Source organism: Glycine soja, chromosome 18 (genome assembly GCF_004193775.1).
Source record: "Glycine soja cultivar W05 chromosome 18, ASM419377v2, whole genome shotgun sequence".
NCBI lineage: Eukaryota > Viridiplantae > Streptophyta > Magnoliopsida > Fabales > Fabaceae > Glycine > Glycine soja.
The window spans coordinates 51,144,623-51,171,283 of NC_041019.1; the positions used below are offsets into that span (position 1 = coordinate 51,144,623).

The 26,661-nt window shown below is 31.7% G+C and overlaps 4 protein-coding genes across 5 annotated transcripts; 1 reads left to right on the forward strand and 3 right to left on the reverse strand.

Moving 5' to 3' along the window:
* Positions 1 to 839: 839 nt before the first annotated feature.
* On the reverse strand, positions 840 to 7,512 carry LOC114396777 (phospholipase A(1) LCAT3). Its single transcript, XM_028358932.1, has 11 exons — positions 7,089 to 7,512; positions 6,896 to 6,987; positions 6,649 to 6,776; positions 6,116 to 6,251; positions 5,955 to 6,006; positions 5,069 to 5,169; positions 4,327 to 4,506; positions 3,641 to 3,798; positions 3,176 to 3,230; positions 1,587 to 1,640; positions 840 to 1,276 (listed from the first exon to the last, which is right to left on the reverse strand). The coding sequence occupies exons 1-11, from the start codon at positions 7,291 to 7,293 to the stop codon at positions 1,106 to 1,108; spliced, it is 1,332 nt and encodes a 443-aa protein (XP_028214733.1). The 5' UTR covers positions 7,294 to 7,512; the 3' UTR covers positions 840 to 1,105.
* A 7,236-nt stretch (positions 7,513 to 14,748) lies between these two features.
* On the reverse strand, positions 14,749 to 19,330 carry LOC114394704 (dehydrogenase/reductase SDR family member 7). Of its 2 annotated transcripts, XR_003662820.1 has the most exons (13): positions 19,130 to 19,330; positions 18,974 to 19,029; positions 18,845 to 18,878; positions 17,980 to 18,078; positions 17,716 to 17,864; positions 17,131 to 17,169; positions 16,896 to 16,988; positions 16,309 to 16,407; positions 16,040 to 16,126; positions 15,448 to 15,531; positions 15,279 to 15,319; positions 15,127 to 15,192; positions 14,932 to 14,999 (listed from the first exon to the last, which is right to left on the reverse strand). XR_003662820.1 is itself a non-coding variant. In XM_028356375.1 (12 exons), exons 1-12 carry the CDS (start codon positions 19,194 to 19,196, stop codon positions 14,913 to 14,915), a joined length of 960 nt encoding a protein of 319 aa, XP_028212176.1. In that variant the 5' UTR covers positions 19,197 to 19,327; the 3' UTR covers positions 14,749 to 14,912. The 2 variants fall into 2 exon arrangements, 1 of the variants encoding a protein (XP_028212176.1); XM_028356375.1 differs by lacking the exon at positions 15,279 to 15,319 and having other exon boundaries at positions 14,749 to 14,999; positions 19,130 to 19,327.
* Positions 19,331 to 20,073: 743 nt separating this feature from the next.
* LOC114397705 (acyl carrier protein 2, mitochondrial-like) lies at positions 20,074 to 22,108 on the forward strand. The gene is made up of 2 exons (XM_028359879.1): positions 20,074 to 20,421; positions 21,515 to 22,108. Exons 1-2 carry the CDS (start codon positions 20,212 to 20,214, stop codon positions 21,689 to 21,691), a joined length of 387 nt encoding a protein of 128 aa, XP_028215680.1. The 5' UTR covers positions 20,074 to 20,211; the 3' UTR covers positions 21,692 to 22,108.
* Positions 22,109 to 25,558: 3,450 nt separating this feature from the next.
* On the reverse strand, positions 25,559 to 26,431 carry LOC114397387 (mitogen-activated protein kinase kinase kinase 17-like). The gene has a single exon (XM_028359439.1). It carries the CDS (start codon positions 26,429 to 26,431, stop codon positions 25,559 to 25,561), a length of 873 nt encoding a protein of 290 aa, XP_028215240.1.
* Between the last annotated feature and the right edge of the window lie 230 nt (positions 26,432 to 26,661).

A 26,661-nucleotide genomic window follows, 5' to 3' on the forward strand; every position in this document is an offset into this window, starting at 1 on the left:
TTGCTCTACAAAGTCGAACTTCAACTCTAAGTCGGGTATGGTGCTGCTATCATACCAAATCATGTAGCATTGTACTGTCACACCATTTTTACTCTTTACACCAGTCATTTTTTAAAAAAAATTAATAAAAATATCCTTCATGAAAACTAGATTCCGTTCAATATCTTGAATAGGTATACAGTTTTCAAGATATTCAATGGAAACTAGTTTCCACGAAGGATAGTTTTGCACACACAAAAAAAGAAAAGTGGCTAGCATGCAAAGAGCAAAACGGATAGTGCAAATAACAGGGCTCCAAAGGCTACACTTCGAGACAGACAGACAGTCCCAACCCGATCAAAGCATTTTTTATTTTATTTTTATAATGGATGTAGATAGTCTAGCAGAACTAGTCTTGTAGCACCAAAGTTTAGTGAAGTGTAGTATAAGTGTTGTGAATAACCCTTTGCTTTCCAATAGTTTATAACCCTTTTCAGTTTTCTCCCACTAAATACTATATTTTAGTTTAACTCATCAAGCTAAAGTAAATTGCGAGTAAAGTTCCAACTACGAAAATAAACTATCTTAACTAACCAAACCAATCAAATTTTAACCGAGCTAAGCTTAAACTAAACCTAACTCAATTCAATTCTTTTTCTTCCCAAAATGAAAGTAAGTGAATGTAATATATCAACACGACATTATGTCAAAATTGGGATTAAAATAAATAGGTAATACCACATTTTAGAGCTTGAGTTTTGTTTTGTTTTTTTATTTTGGAAAAAGAGTAGAATTAGCATTTTAACATGTTGAAGCAAAGCCATATGATAAGAGTACTTGTTAAGGAGAAGTCACCCACCGGCCGGACAAGCGAAAGATGCAATTGCTTTTTGACCACCAAATATAGTACACGGCCCAATGAAAAGTCTATAATATTGGAGCATAATGAAATTACATTACACCCAGGTAATTTAGATTACCTGAACATACGCCAAATTGTTTATTGCACAAACAATGTTATCTAAGGTCTTTCTAAGCTTGTTTTCTTTTTCTCTTAAAAAAAGAAGAAAAAGAAAAGCATGGAATAATATTCTCTTTTGGTCAATGAGGAACGAAAATAACAAGTTCATAGAACCATAGGCTGAGCATCTGCCACTTTTGATGTTTTAGAATGCTTGCCAACCATTGGCTCAACACCCAACCATTTTTGAATATGTTGAAACACTGTTTCATCTCGTAATATTCCACGGTGAGAAGCAGCAACTCCCACCCTTTCAGTGGCTTCAAGTCCATCACCCTGTATTATGAAGAGACAGAAGAACTCCACAAATTAATAATGAACAACCATAATCATTTTTTACTACATGATACATTCATAGAATAAGTAATTGCTATCATAAGATAAATTTAGAACTATGTATTAATTAAGCATCACATAGTTCAAACAAATGGCTTTCTATTTGAACTACTTCCATATGCATCAATCTTCAAAAGCCAGTAAATAAATGCATTGAAGGCATTACAGCTCTGCCCAAAGCAGTTTATGAAAATTTCAACATGGCTACAACTTAGTGTTATACAGAATAGAGAAAGATCAGAGAGAGTACCTTGGCAGATTCAGAAGGAACCGTTCCATCTCCATCGACGTAAGAATATAGTGGCTGAAAACATAAACAAGAAAATTGCTTAATGCATGCATGTATACACACACAATAATGTATTATTGACATGAAATGACAGAATTATATCCTAGAGACAAAAAAAATGCAGAGTAAAATGGCAAAACAATAAAGCAGTAGAATTTTCAATCTCTTTTGTATCAATCATAGATATTCTCTTGAAACTAAAATAAACATAAAACAATGCAAGAGAAAAGATATGCTCTTCTAAAATATGCACATTTCTCTAAAACTAAATACATGGAAGGAACTGCAAAAGCAGCAGCCTGCCCTAAATCATATCCTACTTATTTTGTCAAAACCATTAATAACAAAACAAAAAAAAAGAAAAAATGCTTCTTCCTCCACCATAACTAATTCAATCTCTGTTTCTCTTGCTAATTTTGTTTCATCGTTTTTGGTTTATTCTCTACCACAAGAGAAGAGGTGTGATTCTTGATCACTGATCCTTCTTTACTTCTATTTCCTGACTTCAAGAATTGCAATGGATCACCATCACTCAAAATGCTACTCTTTGAGTTAGTTAACCTTTCTGTGTTCCCATCAAAGGTAGGTAATTCCACCTTTCTTGTCGAAGAACTAGCCTTTGCTTCGCCACATTCTGACCCACTCTCCATGTTGTTCTTGTCCAGCTCAGTTGAATGGGGATCATCCTCCTCATTCAATATCTTGTGCAGCATGTGTTTCAACTCTGAAATGCTGGTCTTGCAAGAATGATGCCTCCTTCTTCAATGACCCATTGATTCTGGTTTGTCTTCCTGTTTCTTCACCAACAGTTCAAAATTTGCTTAAGCTCAAATGAATTGTTTGTCCCCTTTTTTCCGAGTGCTGTGAAACTCCGTTTCTTTTTCTCAATAAGAGATTTGATTCTTTCCTTCTTTTCTTTCTGCTTTCCATACTAGTTCTAACAAACAGAAAAGAAGAAAAGATAACACAGGTCATTCAAGACACCTGTAACCTCCCATCCAATCCTACTCTTCATTTGTCTGTCACTTCTCTCAGCCTCCTCTTCTACATCGACAACTTAACAGAATATCCCACCCCTTCCATGCCCTTCTTTCTCTCCCTTTGCCACATAAGCCTTCTGTAATATCTGTAGTGTTAGTGAATATTCCCTCTTTCCTCCCTTGCATATCTCACGTGATCCAGCATAGGGGTGCCAAAGAGATAACTCATGAGTTACAAGACATGGACTATTAATGCTCAATAAAACTAGAACTGCAATATTTGTAACTTTGAATTTTTTTTAGAAGAAAGTCATAATGTTCTTACTAATATTTTTATTTTCAGTCTGTAGAGGGAGCCCTAATTTTTTTTATAAGAAAGACCCAGAATTGTTTCAAGTTCAAATTTAAAATTCAGGATTTGCTGGTGTCAAGTTTAGGATTATGGCAAATACTAGCCTCTCAGTAGAGATATAAATCGATGCAGTATCAATGACCTATTTTTAAAGAATGAAGATTGAAGAGTCATTAGCGGCCTTCATCTATGGCATCTAAGAGATTTAAGTGACTCACCATTGTGTGGCATATTTCAGATAAGTCCTCTATTGGAGAGTTTTCCGAACCATAACTGCATTAGGCATGAAAATTGGGACATGTGAGAAGCAAAAATAGTATAGAAACTTTTGAATATAAAGAACTGGAAATTGCATTTAAATTCTCATAAGGATGAGATTATCCTTCTTTTGTATCAAGCTCGATTATCTGTGATAAGATTCTCCTTCTTATGTAGACCAAAATTATGAAAAAGGGTTTTAAAATTTTATAAAAAAAAGTCCAGATAATGGAAAAAGTTCAGAATATAAGAAACTGATTATGGGGTATTGTAAAATTCAGATCAAAATTGTAAGGAGGATAAACATCTCAATTTCAATTTTGTAAGGAAATCCAGTTTCTACCGAACTTTCCAATCTCTCAAACTAAATTAATACGGTTTATAGATGTACTTTTTTTTTTCTAAAAAGCAATTTAGTCACATACCAAACATCAAAAGGTGTGTCCAATGATGTCCCATAAATGTTATAGAAACAGACTCCATCTGGCAGTTTAGCATTAGCTATAAGTTGACGTGTTTCAACAGCCCAGTCAAGGATATCAAAGTTAAAAGGCAGTGATATCGTTTTCCCTTTATAATTTACCTGCAAAAAATTTCACCTATAAGTCCTTGGTATAAGTAGATAGGAAAATTGCATGAGAAATCTTTTTTTTATTAGAAAAAGAAAGATAACATGTGTCATTAAATTCTATGACTGATATACCTTCAATGATTTAACAGAACTTTAATAATAAAGATATATTTGAATTCAATAGTTTTTATATTATCTTATAACTTACTTATCTATTTTAACAGTATTATATTTTAGAGCATGCTTGGGTCTATGTTTGCAGCACCTTGAACGGACGTTTGCAGAAGAAACCCTTTGGTAACTTTCGGATTCAACATATGTTCAGAGACTGGCTAATGGGTTTCCAAACATAGGCTTAATAATGGATTGATTGTATAAATACTAAAAGTTCAAGTTTGCTCCTAAACATGTCAACAAATTACTTGGTAATCATACAAGAAAAATCAAAGTTTCATCATATAAATCCTTGAATATTTTAAAGCATATATGCCCACACATCTTACATTTCATCAAACCTAAAGAAAAGTTCAAATAGATTACCTCATTGTCCCTCAGTGCTTCTTCAAATAAAGAGATACTCTGGGTTGGTCCATAAGATTCCAAATTGATGTTATTGTCCCCATCCTTGGTATGCTTTCGCCAAACTAGAATTTCTGGTTGCTTTTTCCATTCATAATATGGATTTGCCAACATCTCATAGATTGATGGACACTCCACTAGCTAATGTGGTAAGAAAGATCATTCCAAAAAACTTAGTTGTTTAACAATATGTTACAAAGAGTAAGAAAATTGTCACTATTCTCAAAGGAATGAATTGAACTATGACCAAGCTTTGGATCTCAAGAACTATTGGATATGAGCTGCAGACATCAGTGAATAACTCTGACGGGTGCCAGATAGGTTAAACAGTGTGGAGCCTTCCATGGCTAAGTTAGAATGGGAGAGAAGCTCTCAGAGAAAGTCTGAAAGTGTATACATGGGGAATGATCTTAGCCATTGGAGGCTTCATAGCAGAAAACAACTCCAGCACCCCTCACAGCCATTCTGTCCTGTATGCAGCTCATATCCATTAGTTCCAAAGGATTCAAAGCTCAGTCACCATCCATTCCTTTGAAAAGCCAGTTCATTTGAACTGGATCTTGACCCCTTCCTTGGAAATGATGCCATGATTTAAACTTTTGAAAGTGCAATGGAAATTTTTCCTTGGAAAAATATTATCCCAATGGTCAATATTCAATTCAAAGATTATGACTGAACTAATTAATTGGGAACAAGAATTTACCAATTGATGCATAGTCCACCTTTTCACAAAAAAATAGCTTTGAAAGCCATCAACAAACTCTAATCCAGTTAATAAAGAATCATTGATGCACCCTGGGGCTCCTGTTCATGTGTAATTCATATTCAAGCATGGATGGTTAAGACATCTGGGAAAAAGGAAAAAAGAATAGTATAAAGGAAAATATCCTAAGCTCTTAACATTTGTGATGCAGAGCAGCAGGAAATTTTATTCAATATATTTATGATCGCACATTTTTCTGACACTTTCATCACATCAATATATTTGAGTAAGGTCCATAGTTAAAACAACTCTACAAGAAAAGAGATTTGTTACTCTTAGTAACCAAATATTGGAAGACAATTACGGTTTGGTATTTATTTCTATCCGGTCAGTGGAAAAACGTCAGAAACAAATCAAGTCACTCATGAAGAACAGACAGATAAAATTATGGATTTGAAAGGGGTCCATGCTAATCAAATATATGAGATGAAAATTTCCATTTGAATATGAAGAGTAGATAATCAAATTAAATGATATTTTTGGCTTGCTGGGGGTGTCTAGGAGGTGGGTGCCAACTTAGTTGGAATTCAGTTTCTTGTTCACGACTGCAGCTTGCCATTTCCAAAAAAAAAAAAAGATAATTACTCTTGAGTAGTTTCACAAATTTGTAGAGTACAAGATTGTCCATAAATTACATACCAATAAGAAATTATTGCTTATGAGTTTCACATTGACTATATCATATGGCTATCAAGTTTATATTCAGCAAACCTAATGTTCCTAAATTTTCTATCACAGACTAATACAATTGACTATTGATTACCCCTATACATACTAGAAAAGGTAGGGCAAACTAGGGGAAACCACACAAGAACAGAAGAATCACCTTGGAAAGGGCAAGCCAAGCAAATCCACTTATTCACATATTTCGTAAACACCTGCCAAGGAACAATGTAAACAACCACTAGTTACGCTATAACTTCCCTCCTATATATTGTAGAAATAGCACAAGCATTGAAAGAGGCCATGGAGAAAAGTTATGCAGACATCTCTATAAAGCGACATGAAACACGATATCATGATTCCTCCCATGGAATGGGAAATCAAATTGACTTTTCTTCCCCCAGAAGCTTTGTGAGCAGTTTCCAACTTGCTTTTAAGACCTTCCATTACCTTGCCAATCCTACCATCAACAACAACAGCAATAATAAACACATAGTTTGGACTTGGGCTCAATTTGAATAAACTTCTCCAGAATCACTTACAGGAAAATAAAAAAGATGGTAAAATGATTGGACTTTTCCAATAAATTAAAATTAGCTTATGCACCTCATCCTTTAGAGAAGTCAGATGATGTGCATAAGAACTTTTATAGAATTTATTTCACCTAACTTCTTACTTGAAACTTTCTATCCAAACATAGCCTTACATGACAAACTTAGTGGAGATATAAGGCTGATCTAGTGGTGAAGGGAGAAGGAAAGGGGGAGAGGTCGCGGGATTGAATCCCCTGCTGACAACTAACTAACATTTGCCGATAAAAAGAAATGACAAGCTCATTAAACTTCATAATAGTGTACCTATTGCTTTGCCTGAAATCATATCCGTATCCAAAGAGTGTGGTTCCCTTGTTGTAACCACATCCAACAAGCATGTCAATCATGTCATGAAAATGATACACCTCCGTCAAATGTATACACTTGGTAAACTGCCACACAACATAACAGAAACACTTAAGCACAAGAAAACCAAATAAATAAACAAACAATGCTTACAAAAAACAAAAAAATTAACTATAAGCATAACCCCTTAAGATTGGTTAATTACCCATGATGGATCCAAAATATCGATCGCATAGAGGCCGTGATCATCGTCAGGGACCACAATTTCAGACTTCTTGTCCAACGTTTCAGTGTAACCTGAAAGGCCGTGCCAATTTTGCTAGAGAATGATGATTGAACTGAAAAATTGAAATGCATAGGGTGGTGTGGTAGTAGTAACAGAAGTGTTAAGCAAGGACCTGTTTGGGGATTGTAAAGGGACCAAATCTTGTTTCGGAACTCGACGTCAGCGAGGAGGAGTCTGACCCAAACCCGAGTGGTGAACCCGAATTTCTTGGGCTTGGAATTGACAATGGAGCCGCCCATGCCCGAAACCAGCAGGACCGGGTCGCGATCCGCCACCCCCTTGGCCTCCTCGGATCCAAAACACGGGCAAAAACGCATCGCTTCTTCTTCCGCTTCTCACTTCTCAGACTCTGAAGCTGCTTAAGGAGTTCCAACTACCCAACATGAAGAAACTACTACCCTATTAGCCTATTACTATGCACGCACCATTTTATTTATTTATTTACCCGTGAGAATAATAATAATATTATTATTAGTATTGGTTCGTACTTGTTGTTGGTAGAACTAGAAAGACTGAAAGACTTTCCTCTCCTGCTTCTTTCTGGATTTTTCTCCTTTATCGTCTATAGTAAGGAAACCACTGCTCAACTTCTGTACAGTGTACTGGCCATTAATTTTGCTTACACGCCCTTCTTCTTTGCTTTATTTGCTTTACACTACCATGAAGAGTAAAAATTTACAGGTTCATTTTATAATAACTATTAGTTAGAAAGTATACTCTATTGACACCCTAGAGGCTTCTTGGAATTGCACATATATAATATTCTTCAACAAACTAACTAAAAGATTAGTTAAAATATAAAAAGTTATTTGATAACTGCAAATGGTTAAATTAATTTATTAAATAATAAATATTTGATAAAATTATATGTTTAAGTAAGTAAAAAATATAAAATAAGATAAATAAGTGTATGCATGTAATTTGAGTAGATGAATTCGGTTTGAAACTTAAAATCAAAATTTGAGTTACCAACCTAACTAATTGAATTTATAATTTTTCAATTTTAATCGATCTAAATTTTTTTTTTATTCGAATTAGTTTATATTTATCATATAATCCGGTTGATATAATATTCCACTCATGCTATTGTATCATATTTTAACCTATCAATTAAATATGTATACACAGTAATATTTTATCATATTTTACAAACTTCAATTAAATGTAACATATGTCTATTTTAAGTTGATTAAGTAAAACAACACTAGATGTTGATATGATGTGTGATAAATTTAAATTTTTACTCGTCTTTTTAAAGTGAAATAAATATAAGTAATTATGTGAATATTTTGGAGGGTTAAAGTTTTTCCTATCTTAAATGAGAGTGATATATCCTTCTCCTAAATTTTTTATTAAAAAAAATATATCGCCTACGCCTCATGCATATGTTTATTGGACTTACTTATACGAGATCATCAATTTCTCCTTTTTGTCCAACCAAGCACGAGCTTTTTCCATATGTGTCACAATTTGCCATGTTCATCCAAAGCAAATTCTTTCCATATTTATCGATTTGTTGAGCTATTTGAATTATTATTTCATTCCACATTTGGCAAGAGTTGAAAAGGCAAAGGATGTAAACATATTTTTTCTTTGCTGAATATTATTTATGCATATTTGGTATACCCCTAAATTAAATTATTACTAGTGAATGAAACACAAGTGACGAAGTAAATTGTGCCAAGCTTTGTAAGAAGAGAAAAATGGTTAGGTTAGAAGGAAAATAATGTCAAATTGAGGAACCAGAGAATAAATTAGTGATTTAGTTATAACTTAAACTTAAGTCGAAAAATAATTAAATAAATAGACACGTGCTTCCCTAACACAAATATAAAATGGAGCCACGTGTTTCGTCATAGACTAGTAGAAAATTCTTGTACGGCATGTGCAAGCATCTAAAGTTATAAATGGTATATCCTTTTGCCAACAATGCCATGTGGCTCTCAATGGATTTTCCGGAATATTCGTAGCTCTTATCACATTTTTTTAACATTCTCAAAAAATTAATTAATAAATATAAATATTAAATATTTTATAATATTTAAAATTTAATTGAAATAAACTTATTAGATAAAAAATTACATTATTTTCTGATAATAAATTATCATGTATAAAAAATATTGATAAAATTAATAAATACTCTATATTTCATTTTAATAACATGATAATAAAAAAGTATTTATAAAAAAATTATCATATTTATATCAAAAATAAATTATAAATGATTATAAGTTTATTAATTTTTAGAATTATATATATATAATAAAAACAATATTTACAGTTTTTTAATACTTTTTTTAGACCCATTTACTATAAACATAAACCATCTCCCAATTGATTATAAAAAAAATAACATTTCAATCTTGATAGTAATTTACATTCTTCGTATTTATTTTAAGATATAAAACAAAGTATCGAGAAAGTAAACTTAAGAACATTACATACTAATGTTTGAGACAAGTTTTGAATAAATACTTTAAAGAATTGTTAATTTTCAGAAATACAAAATGTTTTTATTAGCCCTTCTTTCTTATTCTCACAGAGAAAGTGGACATGTTATATTCATCTGGAAACAAAATTTATTTTCTACCGTAACTATTTATTTTCACTTCATCCTTATGCCTTTTCATTTACTTTTATTCTTTCAATCTCTTAATTAAATAATCTTTTTTCTAAAATTATCGAATGACAACTAAATATTTTTGTGGATATAAAATTTCTAAACGTAATACTCTTACAAATATAATTCCTAAGAATATATATATATATATATATATATATATGATGGCAACTCCCAACTAGTAAATTATATGGCACGTCATTACGAAATCTGATAGATGAATCAGCCAAGGGAAGGTGATCGTTGAAAATAAGTGGGAAAAGAACGTGTTTTTTATCCTGTTTTTAGTGGAGGCTTTTTTGTTTTTTTAATTCAAAGTAGTGTGCTTTTGGTAATTATTTATTAAAATTAGACACTTAAAAAAATTGCTGTGTTGTGGATGCTTTTTACTAAGCGACAGACCTTTCATTTTATATTTTATTCTTATCGTGTCAATAGAGAACTGAAGATGCAAATTTATGTAAAGTATGCTTATATCTATAATTATATATAAAAGAAATAAGATATTTTAGTATAGATATTTTATCTTTATAACTACAACTTATAAGTTATTATTTTATTCCTATAATTATTTTTACAAATTATTCACTAATTTTTATTTAAAAATATAACATAAAAAGAGAAGTTAGGTACGGAGTGTATATTTTCCCCTAGTTAGATATAATTGCATCCCTTAAAAAAAGTATAGTTGCATTATTTACTATAAAAATGAAAAGAAATAAAAAAAATCACTTCATAACATTATTTTAAGAGGAATATTAATTATATATTTTATTATTTTTATTATCAATTAACAATTATTAAAAGCACGCGAGTCTCACTCTTCATCACTAATTAAAAATACATATAATTTTGTAAAATTTGAATAAACTTTAAGAAATGACATAAAATATGTTAAGCACTTAAGCCACTCCTGTAAGCTCAATTATCGTGGGCATGTGGTACTAGGCCTCCAGCTTTTATTAACCAGTTTAAACTTTAAACACCCTATCCATTTCCAGCTTCCCTTATCCCTACTTACTAACCAAAGTACCAACAACAATTAATATCCTTTCCTTTCCTTCTTAAAGTAATTAATATCCCTTCCTTACTTCTAGTATTATAGATCGAAATAGTTCACATGGCTCGTGGAAAGTCTATAATCTATTTCAGAGGAATTTTTTTAAAGTATTTAGTTAAGAATTAGATTTTAAATTATTTAAAAAACTTTCTAATTCTAAAAAACCAAGTGATTGAATTTTAGCTTAGATAACTTTTTAGTCATTATAGTTATAGGATTGTTTTCGTTTTAGTTCTCTTCACTTTTGTTGGATAAGGAATACTATTTAGATAAAGGAGTTGTAACATAAGGAATTAAACTTGATGTGTTTTGTAGATTAGAACAACAATTGCAATGTGTTAACGACATAGGTTTGAAAATGAAGAGGATTCGTATACTGTGTGTTTAGTTTATATTTTTATTTTCTATTTTTATTTTTTGTTTTCATTTAAAATTCTAAAAATATGATTTGACTTCTTATTTTTTATTTTTATTTTCAGGAGATAAAAATACTGAAAATTTATGATATATTGACTTGTTTTGTATTTTTAGATTTGTTTAAAATTATATTCTTTGTCACCCTATTTTCATTTTTAGATTTTATTGTTTCTATTTTCTAGTTCGTTTGGGAAAATATTTTCATTGAAAATATTTTTAAAAATCCAACCAAACACATTTTCATCATCATTTTCTGTTTCTAGTGAAAATAAAAACAAGAAATAACCTAACCAAACATCCCTTTATCCCTCAAAGTTGTTGTGCTTAAATCCATTTCCTCATGAATCTTTCATAATGTTTGGTTTGCTCAAATAATTTAAATTGATAGTAATGAATACTTGATAAATTCTTTGCTCTATTAATGCTTGACATGATTTATGTACTTGTCGTAATTAAAGTTTTATATTCTCTATTTTTTTTTTTACTTCAACCAAACCTCTGAAGTTTTTAGCGTCATTATAAGAAAATTGTTGTCAATAACAACAAACTCGAGAAGAATTAGATTAAACATTGTTTATATTTCCTTTACTTTATTTTAGCGTAGTTTGTTTGTTTTTCTTTGGTTCTTTTTAGTGTCTTTAATTGTCTTTTCATTTCTTGTCTCTTTTTTCTTTCTTTAAATTTCATATTTTTCATTTTTTAATTATTTTGTTTATCCTTTCATTGTTTATTTTTCTCTCTTATATTCTTTTAAACTTCTACTTTTAATTTCTTGCTATTTCATTGGTTGAATGTATGTACAAATTTGTGACAAAGATTTTGGCAGACTTCAAAAGGTATTTCGTGGAGGTATTGATCAGAGACAAAGTTCATTCTTGGGGGGAATCTCTGGCATAATATGATAATAGCAAATGAAGTTGTAAATGAAGCTAAAAAAAGAGAAAAATACATGGTTTTAAAATGGATTATGAAAAGACATAAAAATCAGTGTGTTAGAAGTTTCTTTTATATATAATGATAGATTGAGATTCTATGAAAATTGGATTAGGTGGATTGAATGATGCTTAGTTTATAGTTTGATTTCTATTATTGTTAATAGAAGTCTAAGCAAGTAATTTATGTTATAAAGGGGATTAAGACAAAGTGATCCATAAGCGCCTTTTATTTTCACCATCATGGTAGAGGAGAGGAAGATATCTTCAAAATAAAAAAAACTTGCTTTCGGGTTTCGAAGTGGAAAAAAACAGTGTTGAAGCAATCTTATTGTAGTATGCGAATGATACAATCTTTTTGTGAAAATTTTACTCTTAACAATGTAGTGGTAATTAAGAGTGTCATGCAATGCTTTGAATTTGTTTTTAGATTGAAAGATAATTTTTATAAAAGTAGATTTGGAAGAATTGGAGTGGAAGGGGAAATTATTGAGAGATTCTCAAGCTACTTTAATTATTGAATTTTGCATCATCCATTTAGTTTATTTGGGTATGTGAATGGTACTAATCCAAATAAAAAGGAGACTTGGGATCCCATTGCCAAATTTACCAAGAAGTTTGCATCTCGGAAGCATAATGCTTGAGCTTGGAGATGCTGGACATGATGTCGAAGCTTTTGTAACCATCGTCGTGGTCATCAAAGAAAGTGGCGGAGAGGTCAAGGATGGTGGGTTTTTGAGCATGCAACATTGGAGATAAAGTTGGTAGTAAAAGTTTTTTTTTTTTTTTATCGAAAACATAGGTGGTAAAAATGACATGGACACTCACATAAATGAGTATTTATTGATTAAGAACTAATCAGGTGACCCGTGTGTCATGTGATGCACTTGTTGTTTTTCTTTTTTTATATAATTTATATTTAATATCAATTAAATTGAAAACATAAGTTTATAATCAATTCAAAATTCAATATACTAAATATTAATTTAATTAGTATGTTCATTAATTTAAGAATTATAAAAGTTTGATGCAAATAAACTTTTAATGCTTTTATTATCAATGTTGTTACCTTAAATTAATCAAATTGAATTAACATAATTAATCATTAATTTTTATTATTTTTTATTAGTAAAACATAACAATCCCTTTCTTGGGCCCAACCTCAAAAAATACTTATTGGAAACTCATATTAGCAACATGTTAGCTTAACTAATCACAATCACCTTTTTTTACGTCACATGCTTTGCACACCAACCCTTTTCATAGCAAGCATCTATAATGTCTCTTCCATAATTGAGAAGGACATAAAAGAGAAGAGAAATTAAAAGGGAAAAGAGAGATTGAGAAGAGGGGTTTGAAAGGATTTGAGAACATGGACCATAAAAATTGAGATTTTAGAGGATTCAAAGATAAAAATTGAGATTTTAGAGGATTCAAAGAATGTAAATTGCAAATGTGAGATTTGAGGGCATAAACTTTGATAATAAACAATATGTGTGAGAGAGCGGGAGAAAAGGACATAAATTCATAGGTACATTTTAAAATTCACAAAAATTGAACATTTGACGTGGGAGAGGACTTGGAAAATGAAAAAACACTACTACACCGTTAAATTGCATAAAAACCGAAAAAGACATTTACTTCTCGAGATCTATGTACTAATCAAACAAAAATTGTGTAAATCAAATGTCATTAATAAGGCTAATTAGGTTGTCGATAAATGACCAATAAGAAATGTTTACTTAAGGTCGAAGAGGAAGATGAATAAACATAAATGTTTAACTAAGTTTTTTAAACATTTAATTAAATTACTTCTAAAAAATGATAGTAAGTCATGACTAATTTAATTAAAATAATTAAATTTCGTTAAAATTGTTGACAAAAATGTTTAATTAAAATTTTTAAACATTTAATTAAATTATCACTAAAAACGTTAGTAAATAGTAACAAATTATGACTAATTTAATTAAAAGAATTAAATTACACAAAAAACAATTTTATTGATGTGATATATGAATAATGGTGAAAATTTTAGCCAAAAAACATCACATAAGTAACAACTTTTATATATATTATGTCACTGTCTACAAGTGGGGGTAACTAATTATATATCTTTTGTAGTCACAGATCGTTGTCCTACGTACTTTTAGTTGGCCTTTGTATCCTACACTAACACGATATTACGTAGACAATCTGTTGTTTTGCAAGTCTTTCCCATTGATAATTTTAATTGTTGCTTTTTTTTACTGCATTAATTAATTATTGATGCTATCTCAACTGGGTGTTGTACGCATTAGATAAATAATGCAGCTTAGCAACCGGAAGTATTAAGTTAAATGCATTTATCAATGGCTTCTTCCTGCCATATTTGAAAATTGAGAGTATCACTTGTAGTGGCAGACCTACAAGTCATATGAGGATATGCAGTTACACCCTCTCATTTTTTAAAATTCATCAAATTTAAAAATAAAATCTTATATTTTTATATTTTATTTCATCTATATTTATATAATTGAACCCACTGATTTTATTTTTTATAATTTACACCCACTGACTTAGGGTCTTAGATCGCCAGTGATCACTTACCATTTTTCCCGAACTAGGCTCCTTACATTATTCCAATTTTCTGTAGTTCCATTTTCAATCTCTGAAATATGCTGTTGGTTTCACTACTTCCTTTAACAGACAATAGTTTATTTACAGATTGATTGTTCTGTATTTTAGAAGTAATGTGGAGTTTTTGTCACATGGCAGCGCCTATTGGATATTTGTAAACCTTAATTGTTCAATTAGGAAATCCATACAACTTTTCTGTCAATTGTCAGAAAGGGTGTTATTCAATTTGATAGAGAACCTCCGACTAAAAATATTTGATACAAATTTTTGGAGAACATGAACAGATGGGCATCAAGTGGCCTTCTTTTTTCCGAGCAGTAAGCTCAAAGAATACGTGTTTCCCTTCTGTTCAGCAGCTTCTACTCGACTTTTGCCAATCTACAGAGTTATTTGTACATGGTATCAGTATGTTACAAACAAGTATTTCGATCAATGTCGAGTAGTACAATAAACCAAAAAAATCGTAAAACAGTGACAAAATGCATATTATTGAGATGGAAAATACCTTGTCCATGACCCAATAACCAATAGTTGGCATGTACTGAACGAGATACATGACAGCAAGCACAGGCTGCACTCAAAGGATTTAAGGATTAAAGTTGCAATCTGGAAATTATAGTTCATACTAATTGAAAGAATCAACAACAGTATACTCACCATAAAGAATGCACAATATGCATGCAAGACAATTAGCCTATCTATCATAACCAAAAGCAAGTATTAAGCAGATTCACTGTACGAAATACAGAGAATCTATGGAGGCACAAACATTGAAAGATGGCGGCATATTTAAACAGAAGTATATTGGTAATATCAATGCTTTTACCTGATATGATATCCAAGCTTCCTTTAAGCCATGAGTTGCAGCAATAATAGTCAGCTCTGCACACCTTTCAGATGGCACACGCTTCTGTGGAGACAGAATTTTCAATGAAACAATGTATCCAGTGCAACACCACGTGGCACGAGTTCAAGTGGACAATATAGTAACAACTAACAACAAAGGAAAGAGGGTTCTGCATAATCCACGATCTCATTTTCTTTTCAAAATAACATTCGATACTTACATATTTTTAATTCCTGTTTCATTTAGCAAACATGATATCAGCAAGCCATATTCATAGTTTTAAAATAACAATTCAATATGTGCCTACTATATCAAAAGGAAAAATATGTAGTAAAATTACATTCATCAGCTTTGGCTAAAAAAAGTACCATGAAAACAATTTTTTTAATTCTTGCAAAGCAGGCATCTATAAACATAGAATTATATCTTTATTCATCACTCTCAGTGAATTAGAAGTTTCTAAAGATACTTGTACTGTGTATTATGGTGGGAAGAAAGTAAAGAAAAAATACACTCAAGTTTTGTCTTTCTTTACAGTAGTAATGGATGATGAATTAGCAAATACACAAACCTCAGATGGAACCCTTGATCCAGCATTATTTGATGTTTCTATTGGACCAGGACAGACCACAGTTACCTGGATTCCTTTCTGACAAAGCTGCCACCATTAAATGATTAGTAGTGCATGATAATTAGAACAAAACAGCATCCATTGTACCCATTTTTTCTTCTCATTGGAGGAAAACTACTGCATTTTATCTTCCAGTTATGCACTATAGTATGCTTTATCATGGTAAATTGCATTCCTTCTACTGAAGATAATATACACACTCAACATACCTCTGAACGCAAGGTATGGAAGTAACCATTGAGCGCATATTTAGAAGCAGAGTATACAGCCTGACCTGGGGCAGGTGTCTTTCCTGCTGCACTACTCATCTGATAGTAAATGAAAATACAAAAAAGATTATCAATTTATGAATGGAAAAAGGGTTAAAAGCAATATTGAACAAGTTCTCCAAAATTATGTGCATTAGTTATTAGCATAGCCAGAAACTAATTCAATAACATAAAACATGCCAATATATTTTTACCAAACAGTTAAGATTGTGATTGTCCATTCAAGGATAATATGTAACTGAAAAGCAGACTAGTGACTACTCTCTTTTTTGTTACACTTGTTTTGGTAAATAAACCAATTTAGTCAAAACATCGGCCAGCAAGCTCCACCTGCTGAGGTTTCTAACCACTTAAAGTTTTTTGGTTTGCAGTTGGTGCACTTTCTGGAGCACCCAAACGTGAAGGTAAGAAATCCATGGATTGCCATTCAACGTGGAAATAAACGTGAAAACAAACACACACTTAATATACTATTGCCATGCAGATTCCAAACCAAAATCAGATATTATCAAAGAATTCTTGTGTACCACCACAAAATGACCATGCCCCCTCTTCAACATGAAAGGTGCCAAGAGCTTTGTGAGAGTTATTGTCCCCAGAACATTGACATCAAAGGTAGCCTAATCAGGAGAAAAGAATAATATTAAACTTCATATGACTACTTTTAATGTTTTGAAAGAAGACTAAAAAGGGGGGAAAACCTATTTTAAAGTAAAGCTTTGGTAAAAAATGGCAGGAGTGAAAGTCTCCTCTATGAGATACCTTAAGACCTTCCTCAGTTACATCTAAAATTGATGTTTTCTGCAAAAAAAAAAAATTAATAATAATCAATTCATAATACCTTTAATGAAATTAGCATATAATATATAAATACCCATTAAAACAGATAGGTGAAGAGAAATTCCATCAACTCTCAACAAAGCATCATCACTATATCATACTGGCATGAAATGATAAGCAAGCATCATCCAATGGCATTTTCTCAATTGCTGGTGTTCAGTTAATAAAGATAGTTGCTACAAGTATGCTGACATGCAGAGACGCCAATCAAATTTATCACATTTGAAGTAGGAATTCCTGCTGATGAAATGTTTTTCAACTCTGAAGTTATTGTGCTATCTAGGAATTGGAATAAACATACACAAATAGAACCACACACACATTCTGTACAGTGAATTAGTGACTAATAATGTTGTCTATAAATTGTATTTCCAAATTAAAGGAGGGTAGTCAACTTTTATTTACTCTTGTTTTACACTAATATAACATAAACATATAGAAGTATTGTTTCCTGGTGTAATTTCAGATTATGAAACAAACCATTAGATAAAGCAATCAGTCACTTACAGGACGCTCAAAAGCTGCATTATGGACCATGTAATCAACACCAGAATCCGGAAAAAAGGATTCCGCTTTCTCAACAGCTATCCTAAGAGAATCCTCTCCGGATGATAAATCCAATGGTAAGATCTTGACGTCATCAGGTGCATGCTTACCTGGTGGTATGCAAACCACATATTAATAGAGCATGGCATGTGTCTATATCATTATTTGTACACAATATAATAAGTAATTTAGACCTCACACGTAGCTGCCAGTAAAACAACATACCTTTCAGCTGTGTCCTTACTCGGTTTAGCTCAGCTTCATTCCTTGCAGAGATAATAAGCTTGGCCCCTAAACTTGCAAACTGTTTAGCCAGAATCTCCCCTTCATACAATTCATTGAAGAAACAAGGAAAAAAAAGGAATCAGTTATAAAAGCAATTTTTTTTTGGTTCTCCATAGGTAATCTTCTTGGATAGCAATCATGTTTGAGACAGTGTTGGATACTAAAAGTGGTCACCTCTCCCAGTGGAGATTTGAATCTTAGTTTATCACATTGTGGGAGACTAGTCCCATCTGCTAGACCCAACACCCATTGGTTTATGCAAGCAAAATTAGTTACAATTAAGTAAAAGATTCTGGCTGTTCAAAGGAATCCTTCTATATTGTAGAGAAGAATTTAAGTAAAAAAGAATCCTGAAATAATAAAATAAAATACTCAAAAACTGGTATCGTTCAACATTGCAGATTAATTAGATTAAGGCACCTGTTCAATAAATTGAATTGCATTAAATGTCTTTATTAAATTAGTCGGATTTGGGATTGGGCCTAAGGGTATTCCCACAGTGGAAAGACATGAAACTAATCTCCCCAGGAAGTTGAATACCCGCTAAAGGGCAACTCCTCTATCCACAGGTGTTGCTCTATTTGCATAGTGAGGGATTGAAGTCCTGTTATATGTTTAAAGGACCACATGTGCCACACATTGTGGGTTTTGATTCCTTCACTTATCAAAGTGATTTCTGAATGAATTGGAATTGATATTGAATTTGATGTAAGTCCAATGTTAACATGAATGAATGAATCAACCCTATAGATTTAGAAGAGTGATATAAAAAAAATATAAAAAAATGGTAGAGTTGTTGTTATACCAATTCCACGGCTAGCACCAGTAATCCAAACAACCTGGGAGGAAACGAAACATTGAAAAGACAAAGTCATTTATTTAAGACACGAAGAATGAGGAAATCAAGTGTGTGCATCTCATTCATTCATGTAACCTTATCTTCAATCTCTTGGCGCTTAGGTTGCTTCTTAGACATCAAAGTGAAATCGCCTAATTAAAAAAAAAAGAGAGAGAGAGAGAGAATTAGAATCGAAATAAAAAATAAAAAAAGGATAAAAGAAGAGAGAAGAAAGAAGTGAAATGATAATACCATAAGCGATGAGGAACTTGTAAAGAAAGATGAAGAAAAGGAAGATGCAAATGAACACGATCAACATGGGGCTTTGCGATGCAGTACAATTCTACAAGCTTATGCTGTGCAGTTATTTTCGGGTTTTCGTTGCTGCGGCGTCAAATGCCTTGGCGATTTTTGAACCGGAACGGAAAGCCTATAAGCTACTTACAACAAAGCTGATTTTTTCTTTTGACGTTTAGTAAATGCAAACTTTTTTTTTTAGATACTTGTATCCTCAAATTTGGAAAGTTTTTAAAATGTTATGATTACATTAGGAATAAATAGATTAATAATATCATCACATTATAATTATTTATTTTTATAATAATTATTTTAAAAAATTTACTAAAAATATATACTTTTGTTATAAATCAATTCTATTCGAATTAGATACAATTATTATATAGTTTTTTTTTATGAATATTTAAAGTTTTCTAAATTTTTTTTTATTTCTCCATTACTTGATTTTCTATTTTCGTTTTCAATGTCTTTATGTTGTTATAAGGTGTTTTACTTGTGTTTTTATTTATGGTTTCTATTTTTTATTTACAAAAATATCATCATGCTTTCAATTTGTTTTACAGAAATTTAGAAACTCCTTTTTAATATTTTTCATGCAATTCTTTGTAAACAGAAAATAAATTAAAAAAGCGTGACAATTTTATAATTAAAAAGTAAAAGAAAAAAAAAGGAATAAAATGAAATCTTTGAACTAATGAGGTAGAAAAGATAAGAGACGTCTTCTTTGTACAATGACAACAATAATGTTAAAGTTTAAACTCTATATATAAATATTTCTTTGTACCTTTCATTCTTTTATATGTATTGAAAATTGCAAACCCTGAATTAAGTTATTATTTATTGTTATTATTAAAAATTTATTTCTTTTTAATTGGAGGGTGGGTTGGAAAATGGAGGAGGACCGAGACAGAGGGATGAAGAAAGTTGGGCCTAACGTGTGAAGCCCAGCAAGTGCAGGAGAAGAGGTGTTTGGGTGGCATTTTATCATCCATCTAACAGAGAGGAGAGTGAAGTTTTGTGGTGTGGTTTAGTGTCAAATGGCGGCGAGTAGAAGCACTTTTCCTCTGATGAAATACTTGAGAGTGCGCGTCGACGCTCTTCCCCGCAACACTCCCTTAACCCTCGCTCCCAACTTTTTGATTCGCCGCTTCTGTGAAGAGGTTAGGGGTTGTTTTCTCGACAAGTCTGAGGTCACAGATCGCGTCATTTCCTGCGTCAAAAACTTCCAGAAAGTTGATCCTTCAAAGGTGAACTCAATCTCATTTCCGTTTACATCTGTTTGCTTTTCGCTTAGGCTTAATTTGTTTCTCGATCGTGTTATATTTTCAATTGCTACGAACCCTAGAATAGCTGTTTTATCTCTCACAGTCACTTTATTGGTGATGTTAAATTAGAATCCAGGTTTTGAAAAAAAGGTTTCAATCGCGATTTCGGCTGCAACGTCAATTATGTTTGAGTGTTTCGCGACCGTAATTGTGACCTTGACCGTATCGGTCGCATTTGTATGCAATTTCTCGCAATATCAAGAAACCCTAGTTTAGAATCTTAGTTTGAACAAACCACTAATTTCGTCGTGATTTTGGCTGCAATGCAATGATGTTGGAGTGTCGTAACTGTGACCGTGGCCACATCACTCACATTTGTATGCAATTTCTCGTAATATCAAGAAACCCTAGTTTAGAATCTTAGTTTCAATAAACCTCAAAGTGAGCATTAGTTTGGCTGCAACGGCTATGACGTTGGAATGTTTTCAAACCGTAATTAAGACCGTGACCACATCGGTCGCATTTGTATGCAAAATGCAATTTCTTGCAATATCAAAGAACCGCCACCATAATTTAAAACCTCGGTTAAAATATTATTGTTGTCCCTCAAGTATTACCTTCACTTTTAAATAGTCTCTAGAGTAATAAAACAACTTAAGTATTACCCCAAGTATGAAAGCAATCCACATTTTTCCCTACCCATCAGTGTTGTTGCTAATCCGTTTTGTGCATTGGAAAAAATGAACGTTTGATGCCTCTGAAATAGCAATCCAAACACATAGTTAGTCCTAAGTTGAAGGGTTTTTTAATATTTGGGGTCTAGTAAGCATGATTTTTATATTGTTTTTTCACTTTAGGGACTATATAGGAGAGAGAGAGTAATCAAGATAAAATTGATGGTTTATTTGATGACGTTAGGTATATATTTTCGCTGTTTAACCTATGAACTCTGTTTTCCAATGCATTAAAGTTTTGACTACTTTATTGGGCTGTTTTAATTATTTGGCTTCATTTGTTTTGAAATTTTATATTTCTAATGTTTATTGACGTTATTCTGAGTGTTTGTATTTGACAGGTTAACCCTAATGCTCACTTCCAGAATGACCTTGGATTGGATAGTTTAGATTCAGTAGAGATTGTGATGGCTCTTGAGGAGGAGTTTGGGTTCGAGATTCCTGATAATGAGGCAGACAAGATCAACTCCATTAAACTTGCAGTGGACTTCATTGCATCTCATCCTCAGGCAAAGTAGTGGAATTCTTTTGTTTCTCAACATCTAGTTTAGATGATCCATCAGACATTTTTGCTTCCATAGTGGAACTTTGTTTTCTCATCCCTCAGAAGGGTGTTAGCTGGGGATGTGCCAGCTTCATTTGGCGGTATTGGCATCCAGAACTTCACATTCTGTGTTCCTCCTATATTCCTGTCAATAAGAATTGTGTTAAATTTCCGATTATGAAATTGTGAGGTCTTGAGTTGTCCTCAGGAACAGATGCACTATGCTATTCTCTTTTGCTCTGTTTTCTGTTATTACATCATCCGTAATAATTTTGCTTTTGTTTAATCTCCATGCATCATAATTGAAGTTATACATTTATACTCTGCCAGATGGTTCTTATGTAATGAGTTGTTTCCGTGTTAAGAAAGAACTGCTCTTTTAGAGTTCTAATCTAGCTTCTGGTGATTTATTGTGACGTGTCATGAGTTTGTTGGTGAGTTAAAATTTGAATTTTTATGAGTTTATAATTTTAGGCAGAGAAATTGAGTTGAATTGCTGGAAAACTTATTTCTTCATAGGCTCGGGTGGGATTTTCAATCTTGTCCATAATTGAGTCTTAGTGCGTGAATCCTTCACATTTTTGGTCGTGGGAAATAATTTTTTGTGCCAATTTTTTTCTCTATTATATAAAAGATGCTTGCACCACTGAAAATAAAATCTTAGTACAAGGCATTTCTATCTGGGTTTCAATTAAAATGTCTTTTTCTTTTTGTTTATAATCAAGACCGGACCGGAGGAAGTATATTACAACCAAGTTGAATGCCTTAGATTTAAAAAAAAAAATTCAAAATTAATTGTATAGTTTACAAATTTGATTTTTTTTAATTGGAAAGAAGATGAGGAAAAAATAGAAGAAAATTTGAAACATTGTTTCTTGGGGGTTGCTTTGGGCACCTAACATTTTTGTCATTGTCTCTAGCGTGTTGTTTCTGCTTCTTCTTTATCTGATGCTTCTTCTTCATCCTCTGCTTCTTCTTTGTTCAGCTTTTTCTTCGTCATCTGGTTCTTCTTCCTTTGCATCGCGCACGTGATTCTTCTCACGATCATTGCTGCTTCCTTTGGTACTTCTTCTTCCTAGTTCGTCATCTTCATTTTATATATCCTTTGTTTTCTGTTTGTTTTTGTCATGTACTTTACTTGATTCATTGTTTTGTTTGATTGAATGAATCAATGTGTTGTTTCGTTGTATTGAATCAAATATTTGTTTGATGTGTTCTGAATTGGTTGCCAAAAATGTAATTTTTGTGAAAAAAATCCATACGGATCTTGGTCATACGGATTGTTGATTCATATGGGTTATTTTATTTTATTTTATTTTATAATTAAGAGTATAAATTAAAAAATAAATTATTATATATAGTTATCAATTTATTTGAATTTTTATATATTATATTAATATATTTATAATTAATAGCTTTTTCATAAGTACATGAGCCAAGCCAATTAATTATCTAAATAGACTTTTTTCAAAAGTTCCGCCAAACCTATATTCACTAAATATGGTTTTTTTTTACAACTCTAAGTTCAATCTTTTAATTAAACATACCATATATAAAAGAGATCAGGTCATAAACTTCTGCCTCACTAGTTCTCATCCTTAGGATTAGAAGTGATATATTTGAGGATGAATTTAGTGGCATATAGATCCAAAATATTTTTTCCAAGTGGGAGCAAAAAGATAATCTAACATTTCTCGGATGAAAAATAATACAAGTTTTATTAACATGATATTAGCTTTGAAAATAGTAAAAATTAAAAAGATAAAGAAGGTAAAATAAACTATTATATATATATATATATATCAATTTATTTTTCTTCTATCTTGACCACTTTTTGTGGTCATTTTTTTAAAAAAATCAACTTATGGGAGCAAGAAAAAATATTTAATATATAAAAAAACAAATACTTGGATGAAGGGTTTAATTAAATTCACATATATATATATATATATATATATATATATATAAAGATGAAATAATTTATGATAATTTATTTAAAGTTGTAGTTGACATTAGAAATTAAAAAAAATTTATATACATATTTATCAATTTATCTGAATTTTTATATATGATATTAATATATATTTAAATTCTCATTTTAAATATATTTTAAAAACTTTTTTTAATCAATAATAAGAATAAAATAATAAATTTTTTAATATATATAATTATGTTTAACAACGTTAATAATTCAAAATTGGTTGTGTTTAAGGATTTAATGAATTTTTTATTAGTTAGCATCAATCAAATGGGATGGTTTTCTTCCTTTTTTGTTTATTCTTATAATTAATGATGGAATTTTTTAATGAGAACAAATATTACTGACGGATAATCTATTGGTCAAATCTGTTGCAAACACTTTTTAAAAAAATTGTCAATAATTTTCGTTACAAAATGCTTAAATTACTGATAGAAAAAATTCGTCAGAAATATTAACATTTACGATAAGAAATCATAACTCAATTTTTGTGACGAATGATGAGAAAAATGTAATTCACATTTTTCTTGTAGTGTTGGTAGATCTTCTACGATGGACATTCCTTCATTCGGAACAATATGAACATAGTTGTCATGAATATAATGCTTATTGATGTCTATATTTAGAGGCTAACCATCTTAGCTAGTGAGTTTGACTATTTACTTGCCCGCAAAGGCTTGTTAAAGAGAAATTTCTTCATTAACATCCAAGTCATCCTCTTCTCTTATAAAGACATCATGGGATTGTTTTCTAACACAAAATAACAATTCCACATTTCCACATTTTCCCCATTACTGATTTCCTCTCACTGAAGGTGATCTTGGATTCATTCAGTGCACCATAAAAAATTGAGATTTTGAAGATCTCTCACAATGTCTAGGTTTTCCCTTTAGCATCAAGAGAGCTTGTCCAAAGGTACTTCTAAGTCAAACTTTTCCCTACAAACAACTCCTTAAGAGTGCATTATTGTTAAACAACATGAGAAACATTGGCATCTACTATAGTCTTAGTGTTTAGAGTGTATGCAGGAATAACATAAGATTTGGCCATAGAAAATCCACCGCACTTGGGCAAGCGTGTACCCTATAGCAAAATTTATCTAATAAATATATACACATTAAGACATATCGACTTGTACATTGTAACTAATTTCAGAATATTCAGAAATAAAACTTTTATAGTTTCTCTCAAAATCTCCAATCATTTCTCTAATATATAATATATCAAAGATTTTCTATGCTTGAAACATTTGATGCTTTTTAGGTTAGCAATTTTGGATCATATATATATATATATATATATTATATAATTGAATGAGTTAGGATCATTATATAATTAGCCAAAATATTAAAGTGGTATAATTAATATAAAAGTATAAGGACATATATGTGGCTAATTGTGCAAATACCATAAGTGATATTATAATTTGATGAGGGTCAAATTATAATTATCAAATTGCTTGGAAGACCATAACCTATTACCAAGAAACAATGGTTTTTTACATTTAGAATATCATATAATCAATCTTTTCATCAACCTTTCATCATCATTCTATTATGATTAATCTATTCTTTCGGTATTTAGTTTTTTCATCATGATTTTGAGTATGAGACCACAAAGAAATTCTAGTCATTTTTGTACAATAATTTCTTTCTACATGAATAGAAAACATGTAGTTAGGATTAATAATGGTCTCTTAAAATTAAATTGAATTCCAACATTTGAAATTGAATCCCAACATTGCTCTAAATTAACACATGAATAAAAAAAAATAGATGGATCATTTATCACCCTATACTAGAAGGAATGTTGTACCTGACATATAGAAAACAATGATAAGAGAAAAACATTGAGCCTCTAACATCACATGTATGATTTTGCAGCAGAAATAAAAGGATGGTCGAGAAGCATGTTGGCCGTCCATCTCTGAGCAGAATCCTTGACGAAACACTTGTTCAAGAAATCTTGGCAAAGAGAACTCAGCCCAGAAGGCAACGGTGGTGCTTCTTTGAGGAATGCAAGTTTGAACATCAAGTCCCTTGTGGTAGGAATGTGGTTCCATGCTGGAAACCCGGTCATCATCTCGATTACCAAGCACCCAAGAGACCATATATCCAATGGTGTTTCGATTCGGCCCATGACGGATTCCGGTGACATGTAAAATGGGGAGCCTCTGAACTTGATCTTCCAAAAGTCTGCATCAAACACCTCGTCTTTGGTCCTTGAAAGTCCGAAATCCGCGATCTTGAGTTGATAATCCACATCATTCTCCTCGCCCGAAGGAAAGAGAAGAATGTTGTCTGGTTTCAAATCGCAATGAACGACCCCGAATCGATGAACGAGAGAAAGCCCTTTGAGAAGCATGCGTGAGTATACTCTCACTTGGCTCTCCGAGAGTGGTTTCTTTCTGATCAAGTCTCCCAGAGAACCGCAAGGGGCAAACTCCATGAGGAGATTGTAGACAAAACGACCATTCTCCAAGGTGAATAGGCTCCAAATGCATCGGAGAATTTCTTTGCAGCCAAAGAATGAATCTAATATGGTTTCTTCTTTCTGCAATGAATCTAAACCGTGAGGCTTTGAAGTCTTGACAGCTATTAGCTCTCCTTTTGCTTCTTCCGGGGCAGTAAGCACAGCTAGGGAGACGGTTCCATAAGAACCCTCTCCCAATATCTTTAGCTTCTCCCATTCAGTCACAGCTTCATGATCAGACCTTGCAGCCACGATATGATCCATGTTTCTCAAAATAGGTTGTCTCTCCAACGAAAAACAAGAAAGATCTTACACCAGCACGATCGTAAGTGCAATGGAGGTCACCAACCCTAAGCGATAAGCGATAGAGAGGATATAGTATGATAGAGAAATAGCCATTTGTATGTGTTGTATAAATATTTATAAACCATGAGCTATCTATCTTTTAAGACTTTGAAATTACTGATTCAAAAAATGATTATATTTTCGCGGGA

What these genes read in the sequence shown, in the direction of transcription:
- LOC114396777 (XM_028358932.1), bottom strand. Translation starts at nt 7,293, where the DNA reads ATGCGTTTTTGCCCGTGTTTTGGATCCGAGGAGGCCAAGGGGGTGGCG. An exon ending in GATTTCAGGCAAAGCAATAG is followed by an intron (nt 6,252 to 6,648) that starts GTACACTATTAT and finishes TGTTGATGGTAG; the next exon opens with GATTGGCAAGGTAATGGAAG. An exon ending in TCATGTCGCTTTATAGAGAT is followed by an intron (nt 6,007 to 6,115) that starts GTCTGCATAACT and finishes GTTCCTTGGCAG; the next exon opens with GTGTTTACGAAATATGTGAA.
- LOC114394704 (XM_028356375.1), bottom strand. Translation starts at nt 19,196, where the DNA reads ATGTTGATCGTGTTCATTTGCATCTTCCTTTTCTTCATCTTTCTTTAC. An exon ending in TGGTGCTAGCCGTGGAATTG is followed by an intron (nt 18,079 to 18,844) that starts GTATAACAACAA and finishes AATTGTATGAAG; the next exon opens with GGGAGATTCTGGCTAAACAG. An exon ending in GGCATGGTCATTTTGTGGTG is followed by an intron (nt 16,408 to 16,895) that starts GTACACAAGAAT and finishes ATTTACTATCAG; the next exon opens with ATGAGTAGTGCAGCAGGAAA.
- LOC114397705 (XM_028359879.1), top strand. Translation starts at nt 20,212, where the DNA reads ATGGCGGCGAGTAGAAGCACTTTTCCTCTGATGAAATACTTGAGAGTG. An exon ending in AGAAAGTTGATCCTTCAAAG is followed by an intron (nt 20,422 to 21,514) that starts GTGAACTCAATC and finishes TGTATTTGACAG; the next exon opens with GTTAACCCTAATGCTCACTT.
- LOC114397387 (XM_028359439.1), bottom strand. Translation starts at nt 26,431, where the DNA reads ATGGATCATATCGTGGCTGCAAGGTCTGATCATGAAGCTGTGACTGAA.